General features: G+C 46.2%; 1 protein-coding gene across 7 annotated transcripts in view; it reads right to left on the bottom strand.

Moving 5' to 3' along the window:
* ARHGAP24 (Rho GTPase activating protein 24) overlaps positions 1 to 20,354 on the bottom strand; it is a 214,846-nt gene that overhangs the window by 130,026 nt on the left and 64,466 nt on the right. For 6 of the 7 annotated variants that reach the window (XM_072037524.1, XM_072037526.1, XM_072037528.1 and 3 more), the window contains exon 2: positions 13,751 to 13,950. In XM_072037524.1, coding sequence (XP_071893625.1) covers positions 13,751 to 13,950 — 200 coding nt within the window. Of the gene's footprint in view, positions 1 to 13,750; positions 13,951 to 20,354 lie in introns of those variants that run through there. The other variant, XM_072037529.1, reaches the window with a different exon arrangement.

Raw genomic sequence — 20,354 nt, 5'->3', positions numbered from 1 at the left:
GTTTGTCTTCTGATTCACAGCGCTGTCAGCACCTGCGGCTTTGTTGTGCAGACAACGCGTTGCTGGATGCAAAGAAAAACCCAAGCTTTTTGTCCACTTCCATCTGCAAGCACTTGGACACTTCTGATACAGCAGGGCACTTGTCAGGAGAGCGTAGGCTCTGCTCGCTAAGCTAACAGCATCGTCACCTTTGGGGTCAGGTGAGAAAAGACAGCCACCTTCCAGCATTTGTCCCTACAGACATCTCTTCCCCTGAACCCTGATGTGCTCAGCATCTCGCAAGGCTGCTGATCACAGCTTTCTTTAAGCTCTTAACAGACAAACCTCTCAAGCCACCTTCTCGCTGGCTCCCCACACAGTAGTGAACTCCATCACGTGCAGCAGTTCTTTCCTGGATAGCATTTATTGTTCGCAGCCACCCTACATGGAAAGCCTTTATGCTCTTCCTGGATGTTTGCGACACACTGGGGACCTGCTGGACACAGTTCATAGGAGAATAGTTGTGTTTTTTCCCCCTTCAGCTGGTTCCATTCTTCAGCAGCCATTTGTTCCATTGCTGGCCTTACCACTGATGGGCGAGAACCATACGCATTGTTCTAATGTCTCAGAAATCTTTTGGCATTTTGTCGTCTCATTTACTCAACATTATTATCCTATTGTCAAACACTAATTTAAAAGCGTCTACACACTGAGAGCTCAAGAGAATTCTGTAAAAAAAGCCCCTTTGTTCCTGAACCATCCACAGAGCACATCCTCCTGAGCTCCACTGTGAACTGCCTAGGGTTTTAAAAACAATAGTGGCTACAGGCTTTTATGAGAAAGCTCTACAAGCCAAACGGAGAAGTTAATGCCATTTGCAGATGTACACTGAGTCTCACAAGCTCAGCCAGGCAAAATAATGCCAGCAAATAATTATCCTCTGAAGAAAACAGAGAATGCGAGGAATGGTGGTTAACAGATTCATGGATTTCTTACCAGCTCCTTTGGTCCTGCAAGTCCAGCTCTTCCTCCCCACACCTGCTGTGAAGCCCTGGTGCTGTTCTCCAGCTGCTCATTTAACATGCTCTTCTCTCCATCTCGGGTTACTGTCTTGGAGCCTACACACCACCGCTAGTATTTCTCCTTCGGGCCCCTCTGACCACTTCACCTTCCCTCCCAAGGTCTAACGCTTGCACTTGCCTCCCAGCTGCTGCAGCATCCCATTCAAGGCCCTCATCAGGAGGACAGTGCAGCTCTGCACACCACATGTAACCTCTCCCAGTCCTCCCTGCTTGCTCTTCTCGGGGAGCACAGTGCGATGGGATGAGGAGGAGCCACGCAGCAGCATGCTGAAGTCAAGCTTTTTGAAGAAAAGCTGGTCTTGACACAAGTCCTGCATTTCCATGTCCCTGTAGCACACTGCAGACTGCTGACAGAGACCCCTTGTCACCCAGCCACACGCAGAGGCAGCAAAATGAGCAGGATCCCGGCAATGGAAAGGACAAGGAGAGAGACATGTGTGGCCCACACTGCTCACGTTGGGCCAAGCTGCTCCATTGGTGTTCCCAGAACAGCAGCTCACAGGTATTTAACACGACGTTGGGATTTTCATCAGGACCCAGGTAATGGCGAGAGTGCTCTCATCTTCTGGGAAATGGTGAAAAGCAGCAACAAGCCAACCCAGTAGACCTTCATTCTGCCTAATTAAACACTTGGTAAGAAATGCTTACTTCACTTGGCATTCAAGTCAACCTATTGCAAAACTAGAAGAACACAGCTGCGCTGCCAACACCAGCCGAGAGTGGGTGTCTTCATTGTACTGCTCTGTGCTTTGTGGCAGCTACATCGGCTAATTAGCTTTATTCGCCACGTTAAAGGCCCCAATTTAGACATTAGACCAGCCATTTGAGAATTCAGAGCAGTAGATGTTTTCTTCACTCAGTTAATGGGATACTTCTGCCCAGTACAGCAAAGGGACATCAGAATAATCCCTGTTTACCGGGCCAGCTATTACACAACTAAAACAAACACTGGCCCATGCTCATGCTTTTGGAATGGGATGCAAGACGCTCCTCACAGTCACCAACACACTCACACTCCTTGTGAGGAACAGCCCCCGAAAAGCTGGGTCATAGCAACAGCTCTGGTGTCTGCTCCAGAAGGTCATTAACTCTCCTGATTGAAGCAAGTGCTTCAGTAGAATTGGGAGACTATTTTAAGGGGAAAAAAAAGCCCACCGTTTCCTCCCTTGCATCTCCGCAGCACAAGGTACGTGAGCCCCTGGCTGCAACTGGCTGAGAACAGCTTAGTTGCTCGTAAAATGGTAGGTTTGACTTGCGTTCTGGTGTGAGCCAGCGGGAAGAAATGTATTGTAAGCATTTCTTCTTACTGTCACATTATAAAGTACCGAAGATTTATTTTTCCCTGTTCCCTCCACCTCACCTCTTCAAAAATGAGGCAATCAGCCAGAAAATTGTAAGCCAAAAACTTCAGTGTATCAGAAAGGCTGACACAGAGGCTCTGTATGCTTTATTTTTCAGCTGTGGCTAGTACCTCCTTTTCCCAGATAGTGCTGGTTATATAAATGACATTATATAAATACAGAAAGAAAATTAAGAAACACACCTGGAATAACAATCAACCCCAGGAAGCAAAAGGAAAAAGATCTTCTGTTGATCTGAGGCTAGTTAAACACAACATAAATGTTTTACAACCTAGGCTGTGAATGAAATCTAACGCTGGACTCCTTCCAGACTAATCCGTGAATTCTCAGAGCAAGGGGCATTGCTTTGGGAGCCCGCTGTTACACACGTCGTGCTAAGCTTCCTCCCCGAGTAGCCTTCCATTCCTGGCAAGATACCTGGGGACACGAGAGCTCTGATATCATATGGAAATTCACCGTTTTCTCCATTCGGCCCATTTCTCCCCTTAAAAGAAATGCAGCACTTTGGATCCTTGAGAGACTGACCCCAAGAACAGCTCAAGGAAGGTTACAGCAAATGAGCTTTGCTTTGCTGCATCTCCTCTCCTTGCCCAGCGCTGCCTTACACCTCACCTGAGCTCAGCAGGCCTCACAGATCCATCTCCTCTTTATCCTTGTCACCAAATCACCAATGGGAGTTGCAACTAACACCGACCGACTATGGCAGCGTTTCTTACGAAGCGCTTTCTCAAAATGTTTCTTTAGGCAACCTTCCCCCTGTGGAAATGGAGATTTTCGTAATGCACAGCTTCTACGCTTCTGTAAAAGTTTATGTAGCACAGCTTCTGTCCCACAGGAAACTCGTTTTTTATGTTGGACTGGAGACTAAAGACAAAGAGGTCATACTGCCCTAAACCACGTCAATCAGGAACAGCTGGGAGGCTCACTCTCAGGCTCTCCATGGTTACTGGTTCTGTATTAGAAAGGACAGATTTCATCAAAATGAACTGAGTAGCCACCTAGTTTTCAGTTTACCTGTAAGTCATTTGCTAAATATGCTTTTGGCTCGCAGAAGCTGGACAGAGTTGCAGTTATCACTGGTACCCAACACGACAGCCATCCTTTGTAGGCCTGGGGAGGAACTCTGGCACCTCTACACTTGGCAGCAAAGTGGCACATGGTAAATTTAATACCAATGGCAGTCCCCAATTCTTCCACAATACCCTTTCTCCCCATAAACATTAACCCTTTTCTTCAGATGTGCAGCATCACTTAGTGCACTTCAGGCAAGGAAAAGGAAAAAACCTGCAAGCCTCCCACACGCTCCCTGGGCTCCAATACAGATAAACACTTCCACGTTTTTGCTGGCTGCTCACTCACTTTTTTGCACTCTCCTAGAGCACTTGTGCTATTTCCATGTGCATTTTTAGGATACGAAAGCTCCAACTAAACAGGGAAGAGAAAAAAAAAGGATTAGTCCTCACTGAAGACCAAGTGGGGAACAGGGGCTGGGGGGTGCCTATGCTCATTCCAGCAAAACGACTGCTTACTGTAGCAGATACAGGACACAGACATGCAAGTTTTTAATTGTTCCACATCCTTAAAGTGCCAAGTACTGTCGCTAGGCTGGAGCAGCCATTTGTCAGAGTAACAGAGACCAGCAAGTTTGCCCTAAAGCATCAGCCTGCTGCTTAAATCACAGCCTCATGTCCATTTGTCCACCACCTGCATTGCAGTAGTGTTCAGTTCGTGTAAACAGGCCTCTGAAACACGTGCCTGGGCTGTGCAAGTCCTCACCACTGCCTCTGTGCTTCTGGTCACCGCTCAGGAGCTCAAAGCATTTGCTTTTTCTTGGAGACACTGCAGCTACTCAGAGCAGGAGCTCTTTGTGGGTAGTTGCACAGTGAAGGAGCGTAATGGGTTTTATTCAGCAGCCCTAGCAGTAACAGAGAGAGCTTTTGTTAGTCCAACTTTTGTGCTAAGTCTGCTTAAGAGGATGTCCCTCCAGCAGGGGAAGTTAATTTAGCTGCTTCCATCACCATTTAGCCCTTGGCCCCTGTTGTGAGGCTGCCAACACCAACCCCCCTGTGACAGCCACTCTCATGAACTTGTTCTGTACAAGGGGATTGCAGAGGTCTGCCTCAGCTTGCCAGGGCACATGTGGCAACCCACAGGCCCTAATAACAACCACGTTCAGGAAGGTCTTTCATCCACGACATCAGTATTACATAGCATGCTTTCACCCTTTGAGCTTGCATAGGGTCCAGGCCATTTTCCATCATGTTCACAGAGAAGAGCATTTACACAGCCCCGCTGAACAGAGCTGAAAGCAATGGGCTTGTACAAATGCTGCTAAAAAATCATCACTCCTTGGTTACTACAGCAACTGCATGGAAGAGGTCCCTTAGCAGTAGGTGAGAAATCAGCAAGCACACTGTCCTGGTTTCAGTTAGGACAGAGTTAATTTTGCTCCTAATAGCTGGTAGGGTGCTATGTTTTGGCTTAGGATGAGAGGAGTGCTGATAACACCCCGATGTTTTAATTGTTGCAGAGCAGTGCTTACACCAAGCCAAGGATGTTTCAGCTCCTCGCTCTGTCCTGCCAACGGGCAGGCTGGGGGTGCAGCAGGAGCTGGGAGGGGACAGACCCAGGACAGCTGACCCAAACTGCCATTCCATACCTTATGGGGTCATGCTGAACAATATATAGGGGTGGCTAGCCAGGGTGGGGGGCCGGCTGCTTGGGGATAGGCTGGGCATTGGTCAGCAGGTGGTGAGCAATTGCATTGTGCATCACTTGTTTCGTACACGTTATTAGGAGCAGTACTTTTATCATTATTTTATTTTTCTTCCTGTCTTAATAAACTGTCTTTATCTCAACCCACAGGCTTAATCTTCCTGTTTCTCTCCCCCATCCCAGAGAGGGAGGGAGGAGGGTGAGCGACCGGCTGTGTGGTGCCTAGCTGCCGGCCGGGTTAAACCACAACACACACGCAGAATTTCTTTGAATAGGGATGTTTAACTATGGTCTGTGTAAGATAACACAACACAAATTAAACTTTAGCACGCCTTGAACATTGGTTTAACAGCACGTGCTACATTGGAAGCTGACTGTACCAGCTCCTAGTTAGGAGTTGACCAAATATCCTGCAGTCTGATCAGGCAGGCTTCGCAGCACAGCTTGCAGGATTTTACACCAAGCTGCACGCTCCCTCAAAGAGACAGGGGCAGTACAGTGAATGTCGGGGAGACCCAGATGCACTGGCCACCAAAAACCGAAATTAAGCTGCTGGCTACTCAATGACTTATCAGAGTGCCTATTTTTCCAGTCTAGCAGCAGCTGCTGGCTGAGTGCAATTATACCGAGTTTACACAACACATGGTAGCTTCAGCTCTGTACGCACACATGGGCAGTGGTGCTAACATTCTCCACCGACACCAGGAGGGTTTGTGCTTTGTTCTATTGTAAAAATATTTACCAGAAGACTCACTTCCCAGTTTGGATTGAACAAAGACGGAGAAGGTTGGAAACACAGATGTTCTCCCCAAAACGGCTCTGGGAGAGGAGCTGGGGCTGCAGTGCCTGCCATGTAGGCTCTCACGTGGGATCAGCTGCTCATTATTCCGCGCAGGAAGGACAAAGGCTGCACCTGAGACATCCACGGAAACCAAGGGAGGAGGGAGAGCTGCAAGCCCTGTGCAATGAGGTATGCAGGGAGTCGAAGGGATGGCTGCAGGTACAGGCTGTGGTTTGCAGATGTCCCCACTACAGGGACAGACATTAACGCAGCAGCTGCATGCCAAGCTGATGAAGTAAGACTGAACACTCCTTGCACTGCACTAAATCCTACAAACCATCTCCAAGGGAAAAGTGAATTGCTAGCAGCACCAGCCAGGGGCAAACCACTGAGCAAGAATTGTCTGAACCTGGCACACAACCCGTGACTCTGTGCAGCCTTCAGTGGCACTCCTGTAGTTCCTTTGGGACTTAATGCTGGACGAGACACCTTTTTTCTTCCACAGGGACAGAACAAAACCAAGAGTTATTGAAAACTCAGGCCCACATTTTTGGTCTGAAAGAAGCAGAAGAGGGGATTAAAGCTGGAATCTGATCACCTCGCAGCTGAGCACCTCAGTGAATGAGTTCGTGGATATTCACCTCAGGCCCAGGACAGAAATTCAATCTTGTGAATTTGAGAAACCTTTCCCAAACAACAGAGTGATGGCATCAGAAACACCACGGTTTCAAAATACTTTGCCTTATCACCCTGAACTCTTTAGTACAAAATTCCCATGGGTATCTACTGACAAAACGTATTATACCTTTAATAGCCCTGACTGAGACCACTGTGGTGAAAAAAGCGTATCTACAAGTAAATCCCTGAAACCCGCAGCACCAGCCAACCGCCAAGCTTCAAGGCACAGCATTAGAAGTGGCAGAACTTTCTGCTGAACGTGCAGGCTAAGACCTATCCCTCCACAACCACCTCTTTATTCCTGAAACTTCACTGCCCGAGCTGCACAAGCCCACTTACGTTCATGCGCTTGTGAAGCCATTCCCAGAAAACTCATTAAAAAAAGGCCCCAAGCAGTTTTGGGGCTTTCACTTCACTTTCAGCATCAACCAGCCACCATGGCCATTTGCTGCGTGAAAGGGACCAGTCCTTGGATTGCTTCACCTGCTGCCGTGCCAGGTTTTACCTGGTTTTCTCAGGCAGAAAACAAGCCAAGGAGAACAGGAGATCCTGCTACTCGCATCCCACAGGATGCAGCCCTCCTCGTCTACTCTGAAACTCATTTAGTCAGAGGGTTAACAAGTTGATTTAAAACTTGAGGCCTTATGTTCAGTGAATGAAGACCAAGAATGATGAGAAAGGAAAAAAATGCACTTGCCCTAAGTAGAAAGACATGTCTCATAGAGGCTTCTCTTCCTTCCACTAAGTGTTTCAAGAAAAATCACAGCATCAGGGACATGGAGCTAACCCAAAACATGTGCCAAGTTTGCACGACGCGTGCAAAGCTGAAAGGAGTGAGCTGAAAGGAGTGAGCTCTCTGCAGTGAGCGAAGTCAAAAGCCATGCAGGGAAAGGAAATAAGGGCAAGTTCATGCTCTGGTGACAGAACAACAACAGGAGAGTGAGAGCAACCGGGCTGCAGCTGCACGGAGCTTGGCCCCATGCTCTGCTGAGGCCTGCAGTGCTCACGGCCCCAGAAGAAGCACTCCACCAGCAGCAAGTATGCAAGCCTGCAAGCCACTTAAAACAAGTCCCCTTCAAACATCCAAAAAATGGGGTCGCTATTTGCTCTTTACTTGGTATTTTAGACAAAATTCAGCAGGCCCAGCTGGCAGCCTTTGATCAGGAACACCCTGGAGCATGTTACTGTTAGAGAAGTTGTTGGCAGCTGACTGTATTTGCAGTACACCAGGGCATTTGGCTCTGTTAAAATCTTCATCCAGCATCCAACACGGTGTCCTTCCACTCCATTCCATCCACGGGAACAGGTTCAAGTGTATTTTACAGTTCTGTTGTGTTTTTTGTTTCTTTCTTTTTTTCTTTTAGTTTTCTTTTGTTGAGGGGGGCACAGGAGAAAGACGGGGAATTTTCTTTTTTTTTTTTTTTTTTTTTTTTAACAGTTGTGAATTCATAACCCTCCCAAATCAGTATTCAGTACTAGAAAGCCTTTCTGACGAACCCCTTCATAATCAGGGAGCATTACCGGTCATCTCAGGAAAATCCCATATAATTTAGTTCTGCACATTGAGTTTCTGGTGGAATTGCCAAGAAGCGTGCTTGCTCTGTCGAAACCCCGGGTTTCTTGTGACATCTGCATGACTGCTTGATTAATTTTTCCTTCACAGTTGGCAAGAGGTCTTTGAGCAAGACCCAAGCAGCGAGGCTCGCAGAGGGTGGGTGCTGCACATCCTCCTCCCCTGCACGCGAGCGAGGAGCCGCTCTCGCCACCCAAGCAACCTGCAGAGCAGCTGCTGTGCTGTATTTACACGCAAGCTGGTTCCTGTGGATATCCAAAGACGAGGGCCAAGGCAAATCAAACTCTCATTGTCCTTACCAGAAATCCTCCAGGTAACGGGGACAGACAGCCATTTCTCGTGATGCGGTTCTAACATTCACATACAATTAAGTTTTCCTACCTGCCCTGCAATATTATCCATTCCTTTTTAACTTGTAAAAAGGCACCATGTTCCATTTTTTATCACATCCAGTACTCGTACTGAGAGGTTTCCCCTACTGACAGACTCCATTTCCATTCTGATAATTATCACACTAGTGTCTAATTAACGCATTCATTCCAAGCTTTGTTTTATATTAAAAAGGTAACAAAATTTTGTCACTTGTATCCTATTAGTGCCAATAAATGGAATTGGCTGCCCGTGGTGGTTCTTTTTGCTCCACACAAATGGGATTAAATGAAGCACGCACATTTTGCCAGAAAGCAGTACTTTAAAATATTCTGTTTGTACAGAGACAGTCTTCCCCTTACAGACAGACGGTGATTACCTGTGCTTAAGATTCCAGCAGACAGTTATTCAGTTTCCAAAGACACTCAAATCCCAAGTTTAAGGTTTACACCTTAGCATTCCTATCTACTGTTCCTTGCCAAGGCCTGGCTCAGATCCTGTGAGCAAATGAATGCTGTTACACATTACTTAAGCCAAAACCTAGAGGATAAAAACCGCACACCAGGAAGTTCAGGATAGGTTATCAACTGAAAGAGCAGATCAACCTCAACTCTCAGGCACACACCAAAAGTATTTCCTGAAGGCCAAAGTTCACAGTTCTTTGGGATCCCATTACACACCTCAAATTCAATTCCGTAAAACCACATGGGCTACAACTGTACAATGGCAACTGAACAGGTGCCTAAAACAGTTGAGAGTGGGTGAACTTGCCTGTTCCGGTTCATTTACAGCCCCACATCAGCGCTGCTCCATCCAGACAGGTTACCTGGCTTTGATCCCCAAACTTCACGTCCTCAGCACGTAACACCTCAATACATAACATTCACAGCAGAGCTGCCCCACAGCCATTGCAGCTGCAAGTTCCCTCCTGCCGCTCACCCACCCACCCAAGTTAAGCCTGGGCAGAGGGGGAAGCAAGACAGACATTTTCATCAGCTGCCAATAAACAACAGCTGTACTGCGAAAGAGGGGCTGCTAAACGGTGATTTGCTCAGCTGCCCATATTTTGAGCTGGATAGGTGACCTTCAGATCCAGCTTAATACTGGCTTCCTAAAGCAGAATGGGCTGTCAGGAGTACAGTGACTAGCAGAGGCAGCAGAGAACCCACAACACAATACCCCAAACCACCTCCAAGAGGGAAAACACTACACAGAATCATCAGAAGTCAGATTTCTTCATATGTTACAGGCTTGCTCACTTCTTCACTTTGTCTTCTGCAAGTACCTAGATCAATTTGCTATCCCTGCCTGCATCTCCGCTAAATGGAATTGCCATCCTTGCCAGATCCCCTGAGACACTGCAAGGATATCAGCGCATGAGACAGCTGCTGTTCTTACTGATAAAATATTACAAAGGTAAGATTGTGTTTGATGATAATAAGGAATCAATGAAAATTCACCGACCTTGACTAGAAGAATAACAGGCACGTATTGCTTCTTTTCCCTCTGCTCTCCTTCAGTAGCTCTGTGCCCCTGCAGGCAGCTGACACACGTTGGCGGAGACCTTTCCCCACTGACAGCTAATGACTCAAATGTAATAGTCTGATACCAAGGAGACATACACATATATTCACTACAGCATGCTGTAGCTGCTTATATTTCTGACAGCAAATGAGCATGCTTCACAAAGTGGAAACCATTTAGTTATAGTGTCGACATAAGCAGATATTATTTATTTTCTTTACTCCCATCATACAGCGTGGAGTTACTGCCTGAAGTACCAAGGAAAATTAAACTAATATTCACATTTTAAAGAAAATGTACAGCATTGAAGAGGCTTTCAGGGTGGAGTGTAGCTGAACTACCTAAATGTTCCCTAGGCTTCTGACCTTAGATGCTATCACACAGGGGGAACCTGGTGTGCTGGCTCTAAGGAACAGGACAGAGAAAAGGGCAGAGTGGAGACACCACAGCTAGACTCTGCGACCAGAATCTGGGACTCAATTGTTCTTGTGCACACCGAGACTGATAAGCTGCACATTGGCTACCCTGAGCCAACAGCCTGCCATATTTTTGACAAAATGCTGTACTCTAGTGAACTTTTGCTTATTCTAATATCATTACAATACCAAAACAAAGCTCCATCCCAAAAGCTACCCGCCTTCAAGGTGTGACCACCCCTCACTGAGCTCGCACTCTGAACTTATTTTTAAATACCTTTAAACGAAAGCAAGAAAACTTTTCAGCAATCATAACCAAGATATGCCTGACTAGAGTCACTCAAGCTCCACCTAAAAGATAGAAAACAATATAAATTGGCTTAAGAGAAAGGGGATGTTAGGGAAGATACCGTTATGAGGGATACCTTCTGACTTCTGGGATCAGTCGATGGGCTGAGCCTCTCTCCCCCCCAATGAGATGCCATAGTTTAAGATTTGAATACTTGGTTATTCTGGGCATCTCAGCAGAAACTTAGAAATCTCTACGGAGTCTTTGTGCCTTTTAACATGTTAATAGCCAGGCTACGTATCTGTGTATTTCATGCATGCTAGCTTGCTTTTGCAGACAGTAAATTATTGCTGGCAGTCCAAAGAACCTGTGTGTACCTGTTGTGGTAATAAATTGCACTTAACTGCATTGCTCCTAGCTGTGATAGTTCTCACTGAACACAGCTAGAGTGAGGGCATGCTACGTTGTTGGTGAATCCTTGACCTTGGTAGTTCAGCACCCTGAATCCGACCCGACCTATAACGGTTAATTGGCTACACCCCTTAACACAACATACGGTCACTCCTAGATTAAAATCTGACAGGCAATCCTATTTCTCTGAGATTCAGTTTCATTCGCATCTCCTTCACTTCCACACATACAAATGTCACGGTGTAATTTTTGGTGTGGACTGGACAGAACCCAAGCCCAAAATGTAAAGCACACTGGTTCTCAGGCATTCACTGAATTCACACCACAAACTGGAACCTGCATTTCCCAAATTCACATCAGGGCTATGCAGATAAACTCAGTGGCTTGCCCTGTCCACTCCTACCCACATTCTTCCATCTTCTACAAATGCACACACGAAATAGAGCATTCCCCAGGACCACGACCCATACTTCTTTGCCTGCTTCCAAGCAGAACCAAATAAACAAACAAAAAAAAAAGCAAAATACAAACTACAATCTGACCTGGGGGGGGGAAAAAAATCACCTTTTGAATGTCTTCCATCCCATTAATCCCATTACCGTCTAAATGCGTGTCTGTACTATATGCAGACTGTGCAATCCAGTAGTGAAGAAGCAGGTATTTGTCCTAAACACAGATGCCACAGTACGCTGCCAATAAAATAATGGCAAAATGCTGCTCTCCATCTCCTAATGACCTCCTCACACACTGGAAATTCATGCTGTCAGTTGACTTCTTGGCTTTAGTTCTTCAGTGCAAGAACACCAGGGTTCCTACAAGGTCACATCGATTTTCTTGTCAAAGTAAATGCAGCAGATCCTTACACGTAGTTAATGAGAAAAACACCCTTCTGTACCTGGCATCCAACCTGGGACATATTTCAGCGATACACATGTACCATTTGACTGACCCACATTTGGGTTGGCATTCATTCATCTTCCAAGCCTAGCAGAATATTTTAAATTATGCTGCTGGTAGCACTTGTTTTTTCTTTAAACCTTCTCATCTGTACATGTCTTTATAAACTACTTCAGATTAAAGTGGAAGACTCAAGCAAACTATTAGCTATTTAATCAACTGCTACCAAACTTATCAAAGCAATCCAAAGATTGGAATAACCACCTCCATTTCACAAAAGGAAGCAGCAAGGTTAATAGCATCTTCTGAGGTCATCCCAGTGGTCAATGGCAGAGAGATGGAAATAATTTGGGGTTCCTAGTGCTGTACAGTGGTCCGTGCTTTTTGACACAGTAAGTGACAAAATCCTCAAATGCATCTGAACGTATTGCCAAATGTCAAGTGCTATAAAAAAGAGCTGTATTTCCTGAATTCCAGCCTCTGGCTCATAAACGCTTTTATTTTGATGTCTGCTTTTCAAACTCTTCATTACCAAAATAACTATAGTGAACGATACATTGATTCCCCAGAAATTATTACTTATTGGATATTCATGAATTGTTGATACTAATGTGTAAAGCATAAATTTGCCATGGGTTATTTAATCAACCTATACAGCCTGGCATATTTTTAAGGGTCAACAGCTACCAAGGCTGCCATGTGAAATGTGCTCTGAAAGCTGCTTGTACAAGAACCTTCTCTGGGAACAATTACCTGAAGACCGAATGGTTTTCTTAGCACATGCACCTTAATGCAGACTGCAAAGCTTGATGAATTGTCACAGCCTGTGCCATGCAGGACGCCGGCTTAGGCAGGTCTGACATCTCTGAACTCATCGCTAAATCCCCATAAACACATACCATCAAAAATTTAGTAGGCATCAGTAGTATGCATGCGATTATATGTTTGAGTATCTGCACAGATGTAATTCTCAGAGCATTTTCCAACATCACGAGATGATTAACAGCTAGGACTACCGTACTCCTGCAGGTGCTAGCACAAGGTCTCTCAGCTTATTATCACAGTGGCTCAGACCTGCCCTAGGCTGAGAGGCAAGAGTTATTTACTCTGTTCTTATGGCACTCTAGAGACAGACAGCCCTAAAGCATGCCTGTAAAAAAGCTAAATAAATAGCAAAGTAGATGAACATTAAGGAGCAGTAAATTACCGCCAGAGAAGCAGGCAGCAGACACAAGTCTATTCCATGCTACAGATGGCAATGTATTCAGGCTGCACTCTTAGGGGATTTCCTATCCAGGAAGGCACAAAGCAGTGGTACTCCAAGATTTTAAACAGCAGAAAAATAAGCAGTACCTTTAAAATAGTGTATTCATCTGATTCAAGTGAGCGCATCGGACCGATTTTTACTACTTGAACTTCATTTGGACTATGCTCCCTGAAAAATGCTGCGATGGGAAAACTTGACCTGGAAAAAGAAGCTTTAGAAGCAAGTGTGGTTGGAGAACCATGTTAATTGCCAAGGCCTGATCCCGTTCTGTGGTCACTGCCAACAAAATCTCAAGTTGTATTGAGTCTGTGACAGAGATGGAGAGGTTTCTTGAAATGTGAGACAAATCTGCTCGTATGAACTTAGTTCTCTCCCTCACCTCCCATCCCATCTCCTCCTTTCACTTACCAACGGCTTGGTTTCATCTTCGTCTTTGAAATAGTACAGCTGGTCCCCCTTGAGAACAAACCAGCGCGTGTGCCAGGTCTTGACAAAGCCTCCTTGCTTCCGCAGCCACCCACACTTAAAGGCACTGTGCCGCCCGTGGCTCGGAGGGGGACTCTCCGCAGGGCCAGTGTGTTCGTCCATGCTGGGCCTGGGCAACTCTCCTGATGAGAAAGGAAGGGGAGAAGGAAAAAGAATCAGATCGTGAGCCCAGCACAAAGCTGTTCCTTTCAACACAGCTGAGAAATGAACATGCCCCGACTACCAGAGAGTGCTAGCAAGGCATTGACCGTCTGACTGCCTACTCGCATACAAGCACCCATCAGCTGTGTGAGCACTGCTCACCTATAAGAGACAGCAGTAACAGCAAAATGAGTTGTTTAAAAGCAGGGAAGAGGCAAAAATTGCTTCAACTACAGTGTATGATATCTCCACAGGCAGAGGAAGACAGCAGCTATTTTTCACACTGAGTGCTGCTGGATTACAGGCACTGAGGAGGAATGAACGTCTTCATACCAAGGAAGGCAGGATGTTTCCCACTGCCAGACAACCCTTTTGATATTCCCTGACAGGCTTTAGCACACCAAATAATAAGGCTTCTGTTTTTATTTTATTTTTTAACTATTGCCACTGGTATTGTGGACAGTAAATATAAAAAACAGCTGCATAACCAACCCTGAAATTGGTCCATCCAGCTATGCCTCTTTATAGCCATTTTGCCAATCATACAAAACGTTAGTGCATCAACTCAGGGTGTGAGATGTGTCCAAACCAGTGCTGAAGGCTGGAATTGAACTGACAAATTTTCAAGTGGCTTTTTGACTTGTTAAAGCTATGCTTGTTACCTTATCTGGACAGTCACAGACATTCTAGACAGATATTTTACATACAGCCGTGTAGTCACATGCTAAATCTTGGTGGTCAGAAGGCTTTTCCTGATACCTTACCAAGTTTAGAGCTCAAAAAAATCAAGATTTTCTCAGTTGCACATTGTGATATTCTCAGTTGAAATACAAGCCCAACTGAGACCCGAGTGTGCCAAATTGCATATACTTAAACAGAATAAAATGCAACCAGAACCACAAAAGCACCAGCGTGCAAAATGAAGGGTGAAATTTCAGTGTCTGAGTGCCTGAAAGACGACCTCTTTCTTCTCCTGGACAACCACCAGCAGCCATCCTTGCCCGGCCAGGAACCTGCACAGCTGCTAGTGCCTGGCCAGGCTGGCTGCCTAAAGACATTTGTTGTTTCTACACATCCGGGTGGGAAAAGAACAAAATAAACCCAGCCCCTGTAAGCAGGAGATGTTTCTGACTAGGAATATCTAGACACAAGCTTTCTGTTGTGACTTTGGCAAAAGATATTGGCGCCTTTGCGCCCAGCACGCCTGCTCTGTTCCACGGGCCACCCCCTGCTCCTTGCTAGGCACCTGCAGAAAATCCCAAAACCCATTTTTTTGTTGTTGTTGTTTTCCACCACTCCTTTGCTTTCAGAGTCTGCCTACAACAAACCAGACTGAATCAGAAATTCCAGCAGCTGGCTCACTTTCACTACTTGTTTTTACAGCTGCTTCAACACCAAGATCATAAAAACAAACTGCAGAAATATCAGGGTGCTGGCAGTGCTGCAGGGAACAGCGAGGTGCAAACAGCATGTAAATAACACACGAGCACGTGCGGAATTACATCAGCACGCTGCGAGTCCTCTCGCCCCTATGAGACCAGGCAGAAAGCCACTACGTTTGCTAGCACTAAAGGAGCGTATTCCTCAAACCCATCTTCTGAATGGGAAACACAACTCGTGCCTCCTGCCAAAGCTAGCTCCGCTGACGTGGCCGGCCTCCAGCATCGGGAACGAGCAGAGCTGGACAAATCCTGCGCGGTCCATTCACTCTCTGGGCTGGCTGCAGGCAAGATGTCCTGCTGTCGTATGGACACGGGGAAACACAGGACTGGGCAGCTCCTCCAAGTCCCAGCCCTTTGCCAGGAAATCCTCAGAGAAAGTTATTACAGCACGACAAATCCAGTCGCAACGCAAACCCCGGACTGCACCGAGATGTTTGGCACGGAAGCCCGCTCTTGCTGTGTGATTTTATTCCCCCTCGAGTTTCTCATGGCCCAGCTGGCACACTTCCAGCACGCAAAGCTGCATCAGCTTTCACTTCCAGCGAGCCTTCTCCACCCCTCACGCGCCGCAGCAGCTCCCTTGAAGCCCATGCTCAGCCTGGTCCGAACCAGGTCGCAGCACCAAGCTGCCCAAGCACCAGCCCAAACCCGCCCTCCTGCAGCCCGACACAAATAAAAGGGCACCAGAGGATTTTTCAAATTTTTGAAAATCCCTTCGGAATGACCCTGGAAAAAAACACCTTCAAAAACCTTTTTCCTCAATGTATTCAGGATAACCTTCTGCCCAAACTGGCGTGTAGGAAACCCAAGTGTGCCAGATGCTCGTTTTCCCTGGTAGAAAGCACAGCTGGGTAACCTGATGTCTTCCTGAGCATCCCCAGGACCTGTCAAGTCCTGCTACATAAAGCAAAGCAACTGCAGCACTTCTGTGACTACAGCATCATGTGGTCACGCTGTATTTTGGGCACCTGTCATAGGCTAAATTTTTGTTGTTTAAAGGCAAACAGCAATCTTCAGGTAGATGCTTTTTTGTCCCTACATTACAGTTGTGGTAGCAGGAGGCACAGCTAAGAGCCCTTGTCCATTACAGACTCTTCGGACAGCTCCAAGTGATGCTTCAGTCTCACCACTTCCTAATCCAGCTGCCTACTTCTGAGTCAAGAAGGACCCCACCTGTAGAAGGCCAGGAAACCGGCTATGCACACATCACGTCCTCAGGTTTTTCCTGGAGAAGCGCACAGAACAAGAGACAAGACGGAGAAGAGCCTCTGGTAGCTGAAGGGTCAAGTGATGCAAGATGGACAAAGAAATGCAGAAGGGCTGGCAAGCCTCAAGTGCCAGTGCTGAGCAGCGAAAAGGTCAGGGAGCGAGTCAAAGGCTGCATCTGGAACAGCAAAAAGCCACTCCAGCTCCCAGATGTTGCTCCCAACCAATGGGCTACGCTGCCCAGAGCAGCTGAAACTGGAAAACCCCAAATCCTGTTTACAACTTCATACTTCACATGGAGAAAGTGATCACAAGGACAGCTTAAAAACAACTTAATTCCCATATGTCACTGGTGAACACTTGAGCACTTACAGGACTAGCTTAGAAAAGAATTGATCAAGAGTTGGGTCCAAGCATGATCTCAGCAAATCATTCCTCAAAGTATAAAAATAATTTCTGGCACTACTCCTCGTTCTGAAAGACTGATGACCAAAAGCATCAAGTGAGGATGTCACCAGCTCTGACAGTGACTAGGCTGCATGCTCTTTTAGGAAAACCAACACAATGGGACTGTCCATGCCATCCTCCTATTCTCAGCACAGCTGAGGCGTTAGGTGTTCCTTGCAGAATTGACCAAGAGAATTCAGATGTTATAAATTACATTCACTAAGTATGCAGGCAGGTGGGAAAAAAAATTTTTAGTTTGTCAACAGCAGCAAAAGCCTTCACCCAAAGCTGCTGCAATTAACTGCTCCCTCCGTGTTTTTAACCCATGTGCTCCTTAAAAAAAAAAAAAAAAAGGAAACAAAACAGAGGATGAGTCAACATGGAACCCAATTCATGCAAGATAAGAACACATGAAGAAAGATGGGGGAGAGGAAAAAGTTCTTCTAAAACGAAGGAGCACACAGGTCCTGCAAAAAAGGCTTGTGGCTGGGGCTGTGCTGCTGTGGCTGCAGACCCAGTTGGACATCGCTCCCTGCATACCCGGGTTCAGAGCAGCAGCAATCTTCTCCTGGGGGCCTCTGTGGGAGCCACGCTGGTGGTGAAGAGGCAGGCGTGTGCTGTATGCCAGTGGTGAGTCAGGCAGCTCCTTGGCTTGGTCTCAGGACTATAAATTCAGGCAGGTCAGAACCAAAGGGTCAGGCTTGGCACGCTCGGGGGCGCATCTCCTTCCATTCCTGCTCGTCTCCGAAGCGGAACAAACATTTGTGTCCCCTCTGCAGGCCAACCCCAGCAGGACCTCAATTTCCAATAGACTTCTGAGCAGAAATCAGGCCAGTTCTAGAGCTTTTCAGAAATGTTTTATGTAAAAGGTAATTGCCTCTGTCACTTGAAAACATGAACCATGCTGACAAGTTTCCATGCTACAGAACTGGAGACAATGCAGCCAACGTTTCTGAAAGCAGATGTGTGTCTTTCCACTGAGAGAGCCAACACAAAACAAGCTCCATTATTTTGTAGTTGCTATTTCCAACTTCTGCCCAGGAAAGCATTAATTCGTACTTACAGAATTCACATTTCGGTTACTTTAAAACCAAGTTTGTATGAGAAATTAGAAAATTAGAATTGGAGTCTAAAATCCCTCCTACATATTGCAGAAAGCAGTTCTGAGTCTGTTGTACAACCTCAGCTGTTTCAGCAGAAGATAAGTGACGCTGCAATACTGCTAACTAAGCACTACTGCTTCACGGCCCTTTTCACTCAAGCTCCACGCTAATACTGTCTCCACCTTCCTCAGCCAGCCTCTGACTCCCACACCCTGGGCTCTCTAAGTCATTCTCATGTAGGAACTGTCCAAATTCACACGGTCCTTCTCCTTTGTAAGGTCAACCTGTGCCGGGATGGCAGCATCTCCTCTTCCAACCGCTGCCTAAAGAACTACTGAAGCCAAAGATGCATCTCTGCCGTATCACACCCACAGGCTTCAGGCTCTGTCCCCATATCCCATAGCCAAAGGCTTTTAGAGAAGGTGCGTTCATCTTTTTGTGTTCACACGTGTCTCTGGCGACTACACACACTGCCTGTGAAGCGTGCAGGATGCCAAGCCTAGCTGCACACTGCCATCCTGAAATCTAGCAAAAAAAAATGTAAACACCTTTCTCCAGCATTGTTCAACCAAAAGAGAAAGTAAAAAGAACATTATATCCTCCATCACTTAAACACGGGGCAGATGAGCACGTTCAGCTCATGTATGGCCTCCAGAAGGGATTCAGGTTCTTGGGGAGCTGCCGAAAGGCGCCGGCTAGCACAGTAATGCATCGCTATGCTCAGAATTGTATGCAACTCAGTCACTGATCTTAATGCAATGGCATAAGTGAGCTCCTGCTTTGCTCAGCTGGCTAACACACTTGTTCCCCATGCTTGCAAATCACATCCTTGATCATGACTGAATAAAGCTCATTGCAGTTTCCAGCCTGACACTGGAAGCAGTAAATGACAGGAGGGGGGAAAGCAAGCTCTCTCCCATGGACATTACAGATGGGTACAAGCTAATCGCAGACCCCAGTTCACAACTTGCCAAGAGCATGTGGCCTGAGGACAAGGATCGCTGCCCAGATGCACTCCTTTGGCTGTGCCAAGGGCTCCAGCACGGCTGCTGGCTGAGGTCCCTGCGTGCTCCTGGATTTTCAGCTGCCCTCAGTCACTGTCTACCCTTCCCCATCTCTTCAGTGGTCACCGTTGAAGAAAAATAGGACTAAATCATGTTCCTTTCATAGAATATATAGTTTTTCCCTCCGTCATCTACAGCAAGTGTCACAATTGTCATTTCAAAAAAATATTCATTTTCAGAAGATCATATTTTCACACTTGTAACCTTTACATTATCTATCACCTGCAGCAACACAACCCTGCGTTTCAAAAGCAACGTGTTTTATTATTACAACAGAAGTTTAAATCAGTGCCTTGCAAATTCAGACAGCTCCCTTACTTGCCTAAACACACAGAGAGAAGATTTATTTTTGTAAAACACAGTGCTTTCTGGAAAGTATGAATTATGTGAGGGGACTGCTAAGTGCACGAGAAATGCAGTCATCAGCACCACAGGTTATTCCATACGCAAGCCCAGTGCAGCAGAGCTGGGGAAAAGCTTCAGCTGTGACTTTCGCTATTTTAAACCCATTCCCTACACACAACGTTTCCCATGGAATCCTACTTACAGCCAACCTCTAGAAGAGATCACAGGAAAGCCAGTGTAAGGTACTTAGATTAATCCATTCTTTTAAGAACTTCATACTTGACTTCTCCCTGCATGTGCAACCCTAACAGCATGCACTTCTACTCTGCAGCCACTTGACCTTGATAAGCTAATGATTCGAGAGAGAACAGAGAAGGCAGCAGGCAGGCACACTGATTGTGCACACGTGGACACCAAAAAAACAGGTCTGAAGCCATTCCAGGCAGTCCTAAATGCTCCAGACTAGCCATGGTTTTTATTTAAGTACTGGGTGTCTGGAATGCGTCTTCCTATATTTCATTAAGAAATTGCAGTGACGAAAACCTTACCTACTACAAGCAACATAGTTTCACTGATATCAGATTGTTAGCCACCACTTCTCTCCCCTGAATATTTTATTATCTTTGCATACAGCTGTTCTTCCAAGTTAGAAGGCAAAATATCTCAATTGCAACCCTATAGGAGGTGATTTTACTCATAAAAGTTGACTTGTTTAGACCAGCTTAATTCATCACTTACTTAAATTTAAGAACCAAGTTTATTCAGAGCAGATGCAGGC

This window comes from Anas platyrhynchos, chromosome 4, assembly GCF_047663525.1.
Source record: "Anas platyrhynchos isolate ZD024472 breed Pekin duck chromosome 4, IASCAAS_PekinDuck_T2T, whole genome shotgun sequence".
Lineage (NCBI taxonomy): Eukaryota > Metazoa > Chordata > Aves > Anseriformes > Anatidae > Anas > Anas platyrhynchos.
This window is presented reverse-complemented; position numbering and strand designations above follow the sequence as displayed.